The 13,176-nt window shown below is 39.8% G+C and overlaps 1 protein-coding gene and 1 long non-coding RNA gene across 2 annotated transcripts in view; one reads left to right on the forward strand and one right to left on the reverse strand.

Moving 5' to 3' along the window:
• Positions 1 to 13,176, reverse strand: part of cdh2 (cadherin 2, type 1, N-cadherin (neuronal)) — a 140,284-nt gene that overhangs the window by 46,158 nt on the left and 80,950 nt on the right. Inside the window, exon 3 of the mRNA XM_062022683.1 lies at positions 5,646 to 5,851. Within this exon, the coding sequence (XP_061878667.1) occupies positions 5,646 to 5,851 (206 nt within the window). The remainder of the gene's footprint in view (positions 1 to 5,645; positions 5,852 to 13,176) is intronic.
• LOC133630864 (uncharacterized) overlaps positions 1 to 13,176 on the forward strand; it is a 45,150-nt gene that overhangs the window by 8,280 nt on the left and 23,694 nt on the right. The window lies entirely within an intron of this gene.

Below are 13,176 nucleotides of genomic sequence, written 5' to 3' on the forward strand. Positions count from 1 at the left end.
GTTATGTTACAAAGGCAGTGTTTGGATATCAACCATAGCATCCACTTTTACATATTATTTTAAGATTTCTTTAAAAATTAAAGAAAAGTACCATATTTTCTGGACTATAATGCACACTTTTTTTTCTCAAAACTCGACAGTGCGCCTAATGTACGGAATATAGAGACTGCACTATGATGGCAATATGACTCATGTAAACAACATCCACATTTTATATGTTCCATTGAAAATATAGAACATTACACACGGCGCTCAAAAATCTATCAAAAAGTTTTAGTACGACTTTGTTATGTTATGTTATGTTATTTTCATTTATTATGCGCCCCCCAACCAACTGTTACATCAGCCCGGGGCGCAGCCCGACTGGAGAAACAAAAAAACAGAAACAGAGACTGAGACACACAAAGGAATCTAAACTAAACATTTAAGACTCACAATGAAAACATAGATTAAAAGTCATCTGCGGTAAAAAGGTGAGTTTTAAGCCGTGCTCTAAAAGAGTCCAGAGTGGTGGCGGACTTAATACTCAGGGGGAGCTTATTCCACAACCTAGGTGCCATCACTGAGAAAGCACGGTCTCCCCTTGTCACTAGGTTTGACCGTGGGACCTTCAGGGTCATCTGGTTGTCTGATCTAAGGCAACGACCCAGCCTGGAGCTGGTGGGTTGGTCCAGGAGATCTTTAATATAAGCTGGGGCGAGACCATTGAGCGCTTTGAAGACGAACATGACGATCTTAAATTTCACTCTACACTTCACTGGGAGCCAGTGAAGGGAGGAGAGGATGGGAGAAATATGTTCCCTCATTTTTGCGCCTGTCACCAGCCTGGCAGCCGCATTTTGTACTAGCTGCATGCTATGGATGGTCTTGTTGGTGACCCCAGCATAAAGGGCATTGCAATAGTCCAGTCTAGAAAAAATAAGCATTAACACGACCCTCCGTAGGTCACTGGGGGAGAGGAAAGACTTGATCTTGGCTATGGTAAGCTATGAAGCTGCACCGCTTGATGTGCTTCAACATACGAGTATTATTATGGTGTGTGTATAAGGTAAGACATTATCTGCCGTTTTGTTTCGCAATATTATGCAAAAACAACTTTTCTTACCTTCTGGTACCTGATGATCTGTATTCGGGATCTGCATAAATTCTGAAAAATTACGTGCTTCCGCCTTTGTAGTCTGTGCCGAAACCGTAGTCGATAAATTTCTTTTTCTCTATCTTCTTGTTATGGGACATTCATCTTCCGCTGTTGCCATTTCTTAATATAGAGTAGTGTAAAGTTCTTACTTATATCTGTCAGTAAACTCGCCATGAAAGCGCTAAAACATACCAGTTTAGTGAGTTTACATTATCCACCCAAAGAACTTTAGTTATTATAGAGTTCCGGTCGGAAGTTTATTCACGGGACACATTTCCGGTATTGTTGTTTACGGATGAGAAGATGCTGCTCCCGTTATTGATTTAAGTAAAGTCTGAATGTCATTAAAAGCTCCATCTTTTGACACTCATAGGCAGTGCGCCTTATAATGCGGTGCGCCCTCTGGTCTGGAAAATACGGTAGTCAGTTTACAGATTTCATATAGCAGCATAGATGTATTGTCCTGTGAAATAGGTCAACACACAGACATCATTGTCTAAATAGCTGGCAACACAAGTGCGTACACCTCACAGGGAACATGCCCACATTGCGTCCATAGTGTCAATATTTAATGTGAGCAGCCAAGGGAGGGGTTCATGTTCAGCTTTACTATGTCCCAGTTTATGTTGGACTGAATGTTGCCCTCAATGAACCACCTCTCCCCAGTATCTGCATCCTTTATGCATTCCCGCACCATGAGACTACCACCATCATGCTTGTAAGCAAGACCCATTCATTTTGATACTCACTTGTGTTGCCACCAAAATTAGACAATAAAAGTAAATAGAAAAAGTGTGAATGCTGAAAAGTCATAGCCAAACTGAAATGCTAACAGTTAACATGCTATCAAAATATTGTCAGGTAACGTAAAATAACAAATACGAGTCATAGTTGTATACTTGCAAAATGAGCTATAGAAGCTAGCATGAAATGCCAGAATATATGACTGTGTAGTGTATACCTGCAAAAATAGATTCAAAACAAAAAGCTAATACCCAAAGGTTAGCATGCATTAAGTACCAAAATACTTTTTAACAGAGTAAGCGATATGGAAAAAGGGGGAAAACTTGGATTTTTTTTTAGACATAAAACATAGATAGCCTGAATGTCCTAAATAAGTTAAATACTTTAATAAAGGAATAATTATAAAATGTTGGATTGAAAGGTGGGATTTTGAAGAAAATTTGATTTTTTGGAACCTTGAAAATGGTTAGATTGAATGTCCAGGATGAGAGGAATGTTTTGAGTTGGATGAAAAATATAGGAAATATGGAAGTTTGAAAACGTGCCCATTTATTTCGAATGGGGAAAAATGTCTTGGTAGGAATTTTTTTGAAAATAAAGAAAAGGTAGCACGTATGTCATGAATGAACTGAACATTTTAAAAGTTGAATGGTTTCAGATTAAAAATGTGACAGAGGAATAAGAGTGAAAATACTCCAGAGTGGAATATTGATTTACGAACCCCTCTATTTGCAAAATTTTTCGGTTTACAAGCTTTTAGGTTGTGCCAAATATGCCTCTGTGTGCGAACCATGTCTCTGTGTACATTCAGTAGTGCCTCTTCTAAGAGCAGGCTCCTCCCCTTTTCTATCTCTGTCTGGTCTTTTTCCTATCATGAGCTGCTCCTTTGCCGATGTTAATCAGAATCAGCGCAATGTGCTGTAAGTGGATTTTACTTTTTTAAATGTTTATTATTGAAACAATATGGTTGTTAAAGTTAAGAATTTTTGTGATTTTTGATCGTTTGTGAAAGCACCAAAGGGACTTCTGTGTGTGCGCATCCGTGTTGGCAGAGCACACGTACAGCACAGTTCAGCTTGTTAATCCAGGTTCCACTGTTATGGAAGTATTATTGTAGCAAAATTATTTGCAAGCGTGTCTCTCAATTCGCCTGCGTGTGTACTAATTTCTGTGCCTGCATATCACTCAGAGTGTGTGCATTCAGATCTGCGTACATAGATTTTAGATCCGCGTGTGCGTATTTGAGGTGTGCCTACATTCAACCAATCACACAATTGAATCCAGTCAGAAACAACGTACAGCTGAAGTGTGGGAAAGAGAAACGCCAAGACCGTCTTACGTTGTTTCTTAATGGTTTGAATTGCGTAGTGTCTTCTGTGGTTGATTACTAGTAGGCACACTGGATAATTTGCCTTTTTATGTGTTTATTGTAGCAACATGGTTGTTAACGTTTTGGAGCGCATCAACAAGACTTTTGTGTGCGTGCGTGTGTGTGTGTGTGTGTGTTTTGACATTTAAGCTCCCTGTAATGTTGTTGTCTTGTTTGGGTAAAAAAGAGATTATTGAGCCATTACCCCCCCAGTATTTATATACATTAAAGTGTCTTCAAAGTGTGCTATTTTTTTCTAAAATAGCAACTTTTGTCCAGTCTAGAACCAAATATTCATGTTTGCTTCAAAAACTATACAAACTTTTTGATTTATGAACCATGTTCAAGAATCAATAAAGTCAGTAAACCGAGGTTCCGCTATACATCTATACTGCTACACAAGCTGTACCATGACTACCATATTTTCCGGACTATAAAGCGCACTTAAAATCTTTTTTTTTTCTTCTCAAAACTTGACAGTGCACCTTATAACCCGGTGCGCCTAATGTAAGGAATAATTATGGTTTTGCTTACCGACCTCGAAGCAATTTTATTTGGTACATGGTGTAAATAATCAGTGTGACCAGTAGAATGCAGTCAAACATAGGAGATACGTACATACTGCAATATGATGGCAATATGACTCAAGTAAACAACACCAACATTTTATATGTTCCATTGAAAATATAGAACATTACACACGGTGCTCAAAAATATATCAAAATGTTTTAGTACGACTTAGGTAAGCTATAAAGCCCCACCGCTTGGATTGTCGGCGTGTTAAACATATGAGTATTATTATGGTGTGTGTATAAAGTAAGACATATTATCTGGTATTTTATTTCGCAATATTATGCAAAAGCAACTTTTCTTACCTTCTGGTACCTGCTGATCTGTATTTGGGATCTGCATAAATTCTGAAAAATTGCACGCGTCTGTAATAGTTTGTAGTCCGTGGGGACCCCGTAGTCGATAAGCTTCTTTTTCTCTATCTTCTTGTTATGGGACATTCATCCTCCGCTGTTGCCATTTCTAATATAAAGTAGTGTAAAGTTCTTACTTATATCTGTCAGTAAACTCGCCATAATTCACCCATGGAACTTTAGTTATTAGAGAGTTCCGGTCGAACGGTTTTTCACGGGACATATTTCCGGCCTTGTTGTTGTTTCCGGATGAGGAGATGCTGCTCCGTTATTGATTGAAGTAAAGTCTGAATGTCATTAAAACAGTTAGCTCCATCTTTTGACACTTCTTCCACTCCCGTCATTGCACGCTACACCGATACAACAAAGATGACGGGGAGAAGACGCTGCCAAAGGTGAGCCACGTACATATGACCACCCACAAAACGGCGCATCTGTAAGCGAGTGTCAGAAAGCGGCTTGAAGATGATCTGTAAAACATAACCTATGCAACATTTTGACCAAAGAACCACCATCACATGTTATGTAGACCACAAGGAAGTGTTTTACAATTAGAAAAAAAAAAAAAAATGACTCCTTTCAATGCGCCCTATAATCCGGTGCGCCTTATATATGAAAAAAGATCGAAAATAGACCATTCATCGGCAGTGCGCCTTAAAATCTGTTGCGCCCTGTGGTCCGGAAAATACGGTCCTTGTGTTTCATTTCTACAATAATAAAGCATATCCAAGTTGAATTTCTCCCTGTCTCTTGAGAAGATACACAATAATAAAAACGGTTTTTGCAATGCGAGTGTTGTACTCACTGTACCAGACTGTGATTATTAATAAAGGCTAACAGTTAGGTCTGTCTGCTGTGAAGCATGCAAAGCTCAAACAAAACATGTCTTGCTGAGCACGATCACACAATTCCCTGGCACTGCAGTTAAACCCTCCAAAGCAAGACAGCCTTTAGAACTTGCTCTCATTTCCTGACTACAAGAAAGACTATGTCATGTGCAGCAGCTTTCTGATTTCCATGTGAACCTTCTCTTATCGTGAGCCAAAGACAATGTTGACATATGAGCAGTCGGACATTGTAATTAATCGCAGACGACTGCTCGTCTTGTCCAGGAGAACTGTTTAATCCTCGCTTTAGAGCTCCAACAGATGCTTACTGTCTCCTCTAACACGAGAGACGCCTCCCCCTTTCAGATGGCGAGGCAACAGGCTTACGGTCATAAGACGTGCTCGCTGAAATATATTTTATGAGGAGCCGCTTGTTCATCTGCTCTTGCTAACCGCTGACCGTGTTAAGTATATGTTTGTGCTGCCGACTAAATTGACATATTAAGTTTTAATTAGCAAGCATCTATCTCGGCCCATGGAACACCTGCTACAATTTGGGGAACTAGCCATCTGTGAATGCAGTGTTGGATTGATCATTGCGGCTTTCTGCTGCAGTCAAGTATGGAGATGCATTGCTTTTTCACCTGCTGGCCGGGGGACATCAGTCGAACAAGGGTAATCCATTGCTGTTGAGTGGTGTCGTCAATGGCCTTGATCAACAACGGTGACGTTTGGGGTCCGGAGAGACTCCTGGCAGCATAGATCTCTCCGTCGGCCTCTATCCTGTAGTCAGCTGGGTTGTTGCATTCCAGCCGCACCAGACCACTTCTGCCGCAGTCGACAAACTTCACTGTAGTGGAGAGAGATTAAGTTGAGAATGAAGAAAAAAATACTCTTAAAAGGACAAAGACCAAGGGGGTGGAAGACAGACAGCTAGACAAACACATAACATCGGAAGATTCCTTCCTTCCTCGGCAATACATTATTCACTTCAAGCTGTGTCCCTAAGGTATCCCACGAAACAGGTGCGGAGGAATATAGAGTTTGAAGAGAGGGAAATTAAAAAGCACTATTAGGGAAAATAGTATATCTAGAATTTGTGATTGCACACAGAGTCTCCATATAATCTATCAAGAACCTTCACGTGCAAGCTTTGTTCTTCATACAGTGGACAGATGAGTCGCTGTCACCAGCTCCTCCACAGGCACAAGTGACAGCTTGTGATGTTTATTTCATCACAGCATACACACATGGGGTAGACAGGTGCCTCATTCTAGGAGGTGGAGCTCGGTCCCAGCGGAGCCTCAGTAGCAGTCTTACAACACCTTGTTACAACTGAATCGCAAGTGTAGCAAAGTCTCCAAGCATGGGCACTCGGACACACAAACACGGTGCAGCCATACTGACATTTTATCTACTAGTATACGATCCATCTGTCTTGGCTCGTTTCTCAAGCTGGCATTCCTCATCTTTACAGTGCACAAAATGGCACATAGGCAAAGATAAGACCCGTATATTGTTGTGGGGGAACTTTGAATTATTAAAGGAGATATGCCATTACTTAACAAAAGCCCGCGAGGCGGGCACCTCATCTTTCTTTCTGCTGCTACCTTAGGGACCCAGCGATGTCTTCAGAGAATCATTTTGCACTTGCGGCAGATGAAGTTCCTCTAGGGCTAGAGCACAGGATGCAGTAGATCAGCTCAGGATCATAAGTTTAACCTCTAGGCCTAATTGAATAGCCAGAATGTTTCACGCCCCTGTTAGTAATAAATCTGCGACGACAGAGATGAATGTTTATTTTATTGCCAGGCCTGTGCGAAGCAGCAGACACCTTTTAGCTATTTCTATCCAGACGACTTTAACGATACGTCCCTGCTTACTCCGAAAAAAAAGGCTGCAGTTCGTGTTCCTCTAGCTCTTATAAAACATATGCAGTGGATGACTTGACAGCCTTGCCTCCCCCGATGTGTGTTTTTGTGCTGCACGAAGCTAAAACTCTTGAACATTGTTTGGAACTTGGAGACGAAAACACCCTAGGGTGGCTCTTCGGCAGTCAGTCCCTGCAAGCGTAACTGTTTCCAATGAAAATAAATGGGAACGTCCCATGTGTGCGTGTTCATTTATCAAACGTGAACGATTCAATGTGTTAAACCTCCTGAGAACCCACCTCCTCTGTTTTGCATGATATGGCTATTCTTTTTTCCCGATGTTCGATGAAACAGACTAAAACCTAATGTCCAGGAGAAAGTAATCTGCCAAGCTATCAGGCCGGATGTTGCCGCCACGCCCCATCAGACATGTCGTCATGGGTACCAGGATAAAGCCCTTCCATGCGGAAAGAAATGCCGATGCAGCAAGGGGAGGGGGCTGAGGGTTAAAAAAGAAGTGGGTGGGTGGGGACGAACAGGCCCCGTCAGCAGAATAGCCTGTCCAACTAATGCCCTGCACCGGGGCCTGGTATTACCTCTGACTCAATGATCCTATTCAAACTTCGCAGGCCCCCCCAAACCCCCATCACTAACAAGCAACACAAAAACCCTGACTAACCCCAAAGTGCCATAGTGGCACTCTATTGTTCGCTCCGTCACGTGATAATACTAACTCGTACGGACACAAATAAGAGAGCGATAGCGAGAGATCCTTTTAATTTGGATGATGGAATGTGGACTCTTGTGACTGCACATGGGGGCAAAGAAAGTGTTTTGTAATCTCACAATTTTATGCCTCCGTGACTCCGGTTTCAAGTAAAAAAACACTTGTCGTCCCCCCCCCTTCCCCTCCCACACACCAATGTGTTGTAAATGTGACAAGCTGTAAACGTCTCATGGGTGATCATCCCAGCATACAGTCATTCATTTGCCAGCAAGTGAGGTCACCAACGGTTGAGTATGACTCAGTTTACAAAAGATTTCCCAGTAGCTAGATATGTACAATAATGGATACATGCCAGCTCCCACATCACCCATGACAACACATGTGTAGTCCAGAATTCTTATGTACACACACACTCTTTGTTATTTCTTCCAGCATTTGACAAGCTATTACTGCAAACATGCATTAACACTGTTTTGCCACAAGACTGCTGTTGCAATGTGAACATGTAATTGTGTGCTATTGAATAAAGTTGCACTTGTATATCATTCGCAGAGTCCGATTATCTATCCAAAGGCACTTTTACATATCGTATTTTCCGGACAAAAGGCACACTTCGAATCCTTTTTTTTTTTTCTCAAAGCTCGACAGTGCGCCTTATAACCCGGATGTACGGAATAATTCTGGTTTTGCTTACCAACCTCAAAGAAATTGTATTTGGGACATGGTGTAATGATAAGTGTGACCAGTAGATGGCAGTTACACATAAGAGATATGTGTAGACTGCAATATGACTCAAGTAAACAAAACCAAAATGTTATATGTTCCATTGAAAATATAGAACATTACACACGGTTCTCAAAAATCTATAAAAAATGTTTTAGTACGACTTTGGTAAGCTATGAAGCCGCACCGCTTGATGGATTGTTGGCGCATTAAACATACTAGTATTATTATAGTGTGTGTATAAGGTAAGACATATCTGAAGTTTTGTTTCGCAATGTGCAAAAGCAACTTTTCTTACCTTCCGGTACCTGCTGATCTGTATTTGGGATCTGCATAAATCCTGAACAATTGCGCGTCGGCCTTTGTAGTCGATCTCTATCTTTTTGTTATGTGTGACATTTATCCTTCGCTGTTGCCATTTCTAATATAAAGTAGTGTAAAGTTCTTACTTTGATCTGTCAGTAAACCCGCCATGAAAGCGCTAAAACATACCGGTATAGTGAGTTTACATTATTCACCCAAGGAACTTTAGTTATTAGAATTCCGGTCTGACGTTTTTTCACGGGCCTTGTTGTTTCCGGATGAGGAGATGCTGCTCCGTTATTAATTTAAGTAAAGTCTGAATGTCATTAAAACCGTTAGCTCCATCTTTTGACACTTCTTCCACTCCCGGTCTAGCTCCATCTTTTGACACTTCTTCCACTCCCGGTCTTGCACGCTACACCGCTACAAAAAAGATGACGGGGAGAAGACACTGTGCAGTGCACGTAAATAAGACCGCCCATAAAACGGCATATCCGGAAGCGACTGTCAGAAAGCAGCTTGAAGATGGTCTGTAAAACATAATCTATGCAACATTTTGACCAAAAAAACCACCATCACATGTTTTGTAGACCACAAGAAAGTGTTTTACATTTAGATAAAAATAAATAATATGACCCCTTTAATGCGCCCTATAATTTGGTGCGCCTAATATATGATAAAAGATCGAAAATACACCATTCATCGGCAGTATGCCTTGTAATCCGGTGCACCCTATGGTCCGGAAAATATGGTAATTGTATTTCGGGGGCATTAGGTTTTTTTTAGTTGAAAAAATAGGATGACAAATAATTGCAACTATACTTGCATACTATATAGCTGAAATATGAGCATTTGGTAGAAAACACTTCAGAGAAAGTCAACTGCTTGGAACTGAGCTGAAGCTTGGATCTGTAAATAAAGATAAAAGGCGTTCGAGTGATGCACTCCACTTTAAACGAGCAAAGCAGTCCTGTGCATTTGCAGTTTAGTCTAAAAATATGCTATGGTTTTTAAATGTGGAGGGGAGAAAAACATGACATTAAGTGTTTTTGGTTCATTCAAGTATAACTATTTAACAATCCACACAAGAAGGCCACATTTGAATAAATCCTACTGAGAATGCTTTATGAAGACGTCCCGAATGGGCATACAGACAGTACTTCTCTTATCACACTCATCCACCTTGGATAGCAGAGTGATAAACACCTTGGGTGACTGAGATTCGCTCCACAGATCAGGTAAAGTGACGCTAAAGATATCGTTTTTGTTTGTGTTGGTTGAAAACAGTCCAACAGTCTTCTTCTATTCTTATTTGCATAGGCTACAAAAGCTATTTGCTTTGACCGGGAGGAAAATACTATTGGTTGTCTAATCCCACATAAAGTACTAAGTACTCCAGCTAAGCAATAGATAGCTTAACCATCCGCTGTGAGCTTCTTAAACTGACATTTAGCGATAGCCCCTTATTCCCCAGGCAAATCCAGTTTATCTGCAAAAAAGGAGACACTATTTTTCTTTTTTTTAATAGTTGGCATTAGGAACGTCTGCAGCAAGTGACGGGCTTTGAGAGGTATACAGTAGCAAATATTTACATAGGCAGGTTAAGATAATACAATTATTCAATACTTAAACAGTACAATCATTAGCAGTCATCGGGACTATTGTGTCGCAAGAGCCATACTATATACTACTCGCTAAAATTATTTATACGACCAGCTTGAAACTTTGGGGGTGTTTATAGGTTGTTTTCATGAGGACTTCTGGCAAAGCTTTAGGTTGTTAACAGGTGAATATCAATAGAATGACAAATCACTCATTGTTCTTGAATCATGAAGGTTTATTTATTTTCTTTTTAAAATTCAGGATTAAACCACTGGTCTTTTTATGCAGTCCACAAAGACTTATTGAATAGCAGGTGAGAAGCGGCAGAAAAACAAAAGCTCCTTTTTATCAAACTTAACTAAACCCATGTGAGGTTGGAGACCAAATCTTTAAAATAGATCCTTTACAAATAGTCCAACATTGTTTTATCAGTAATATATATTTCAAGAAATGTTCTGTTGTGCAATGAGATAACTAGTGTATAGGGCTGGGCGATATATTGAATATACTCGATATATCGCGGGGTTGTCTCTGTGCGATATAGAAAATGACTATATCGTGATATTCGAGTATACGTTCTCACGCAGTTGCTTTTAGCAGCGGGCATTACACTACAGGCGTTTCTCACTCTTTCTTGTCTCTCCTTCTCACAAAGACATAAAACAAGCGCACCTTCTTACATACGTCACATACTGTCGCGCGTGCAACCTCAAACACCCTCGCCGAGCAGAGGGGTAGCGGCATGGGTAACGTTAGCTGTGATGCTAGCGGAGTGGTGCGAGTGGTAATATGAGAGAAAGAAGGTGTGAATCTGGTAACAAATTAAGGAATAATTAATTCCCAAGAAAACCAGCAGGGGGTCCATCGTCTGGCGGTGGTTTGGCTTCAAACGGGAAGATGTTAATCAGACAACTGTAATGTCAAGTATGCGGCAAAAGCATTGCTACAAAAAGTAGCATTACTGCTAATTTGTAGCATCATTTGAAAAGTCACCCGCGAGAGAATGAAGAGTGCTTGAAACGCCGCATGCCAACATCTCCGTTCGGTGCCACACCCAAAAAATGCCGAAGCAACCATTTCCAGATCAACACCGTATTAAAAAAATAGTCAACAACAGAAGGAGATAACGTCCGCAGGAACCTACCACATAGCGAAGGACATACACTATTGGATTTCCTATTATGCAGCTCATTTTTATTTTGACAGTTATTGAAATATCTCGTGTGACATCATGCACAAAAGTGCACTTTATTTGTTTTTAACTATTGTAGTGGCGTTCTGTACAAAAAGTGCACTTTAATTTAGTGTTGTTTTGATGTGTCATCTTAGTGACATCATGCACAAAAGTTCACTAATAGCTTGTTTTAAAATGTCTCTGACAATCTTGCACTTTCTGTTTTGGAAATGACATGAATGTTTGTGCCACTGTTTAATAAATACAGTTTTGGTAAATTGCCTTAGTTGTGATTTCCCTCTTTACATGAAAGTTTAAAATTATCATATATTAATGCAGTATATACAAGAATGTTTTAATTAGGGCTGCGAATCTTTGGGTGTCCCACTATTCGATTCAATATCGATTCTTGGGGTCACGATTCGATTCTAAATAGATTTTTTTCGATTCAATGTGATTCTCGATTCAAAAACGATATTTTCCCGATTCAAAACGATTCTCTATTCATTCAATACATAGGATTTCAGCAGGATCTACCCCAGTCTGCTGACATGCAAGCAGAGTAGTAGATTTTTGTAAAAAGCTTTTAGAATTGTAAAGGACAATGTTTTATCAACTGATTGCAATAATGTAAATTTGTTTGAACTATTAAATGAACCAAAAATATGACTTATTTTATCTTTGTGAAAATATTGGACACAGTGTGTTGTCAAGCTTACGAGATGTGATGCAAGTGTAAGCCACTGTGACACTATTGTTCATTTATTTATTTTTTATAAATGTCTAATGATAATGTCAATGAGGGATTTTTAATGACTGCTATGTTGAAATTGTAACTAATATTGATACTGTTGTTGATAATATTCATTTTTGTTTCACTACTTTTGGTTTGCTGCGATGAGGTGGCGACTTGTCCAGGGTGTACCCCGCCTTCCGCCCGATTGTAGCTGAGATAGGTTCCAGCGCCCCCCGCGACCCCGAAGGGAATAAGCGGTAGAAAATGGATGGATGGACTTTTGGTTTGTTCTGTGTCGTGTTTGTGTCTCCTCTCAATTGCTCTGTTTATTGCAGTTCTGAGTGTTGCTGGGTCGGGTTTGGTTTTGGAATTGGATTGCATTGTTATGGTATTGCTGTGTATTGTTTTGTTGGATTGATTAATTTAAAAAAATGTTTTTTAAATAATTTTTAAAAATATCGATTTTTTTAAAATGAGAATAGATTCTGAATCGCACAACGTGAGAATCGCGATTCGAATTCGAATCAATTTTTTCCCACACCCCTAGTAGACACATAGAATCATCATACTGGTGTGATTATATGCATCAAGTGTTAATTCAAGGCTAAGGCAAAATATCGACATATATACGGTGTATCGTGACATGGCCTAAAAATATCGAAATATTAATAAAAGGCCATATCACCTAGCCCTAATACCAGTATATCTATAGTCATCTCAATGTTGTACTTCATTATTTATGTGGATACAGTGTTTAATTATGACATTTTTTATTTACAGAAGTATGTTATTCAAGGGAGAAGTTAGAAGTTTGCACTTTATTAACCTCAGTGTTAAAGATTGTTTGCATGCAAAATGTGCAATGCCGCATTTTTGTTAACAAAAGTATTCTATTCAAGCAGAAGTGTTGCTTCCTAAGGGAAGCTCTTAATCTAATTATTTGAAAAGTATTCCATAAAAAGTAGAATTTATATCTGGTCTAAAAAGAACAACATTATACAAATTAGAATTTTGCCAAGAGTAAGATGCAGTGTATGCA

This window comes from Entelurus aequoreus, linkage group LG16 (assembly GCF_033978785.1).
Source record: "Entelurus aequoreus isolate RoL-2023_Sb linkage group LG16, RoL_Eaeq_v1.1, whole genome shotgun sequence".
NCBI lineage: Eukaryota > Metazoa > Chordata > Actinopteri > Syngnathiformes > Syngnathidae > Entelurus > Entelurus aequoreus.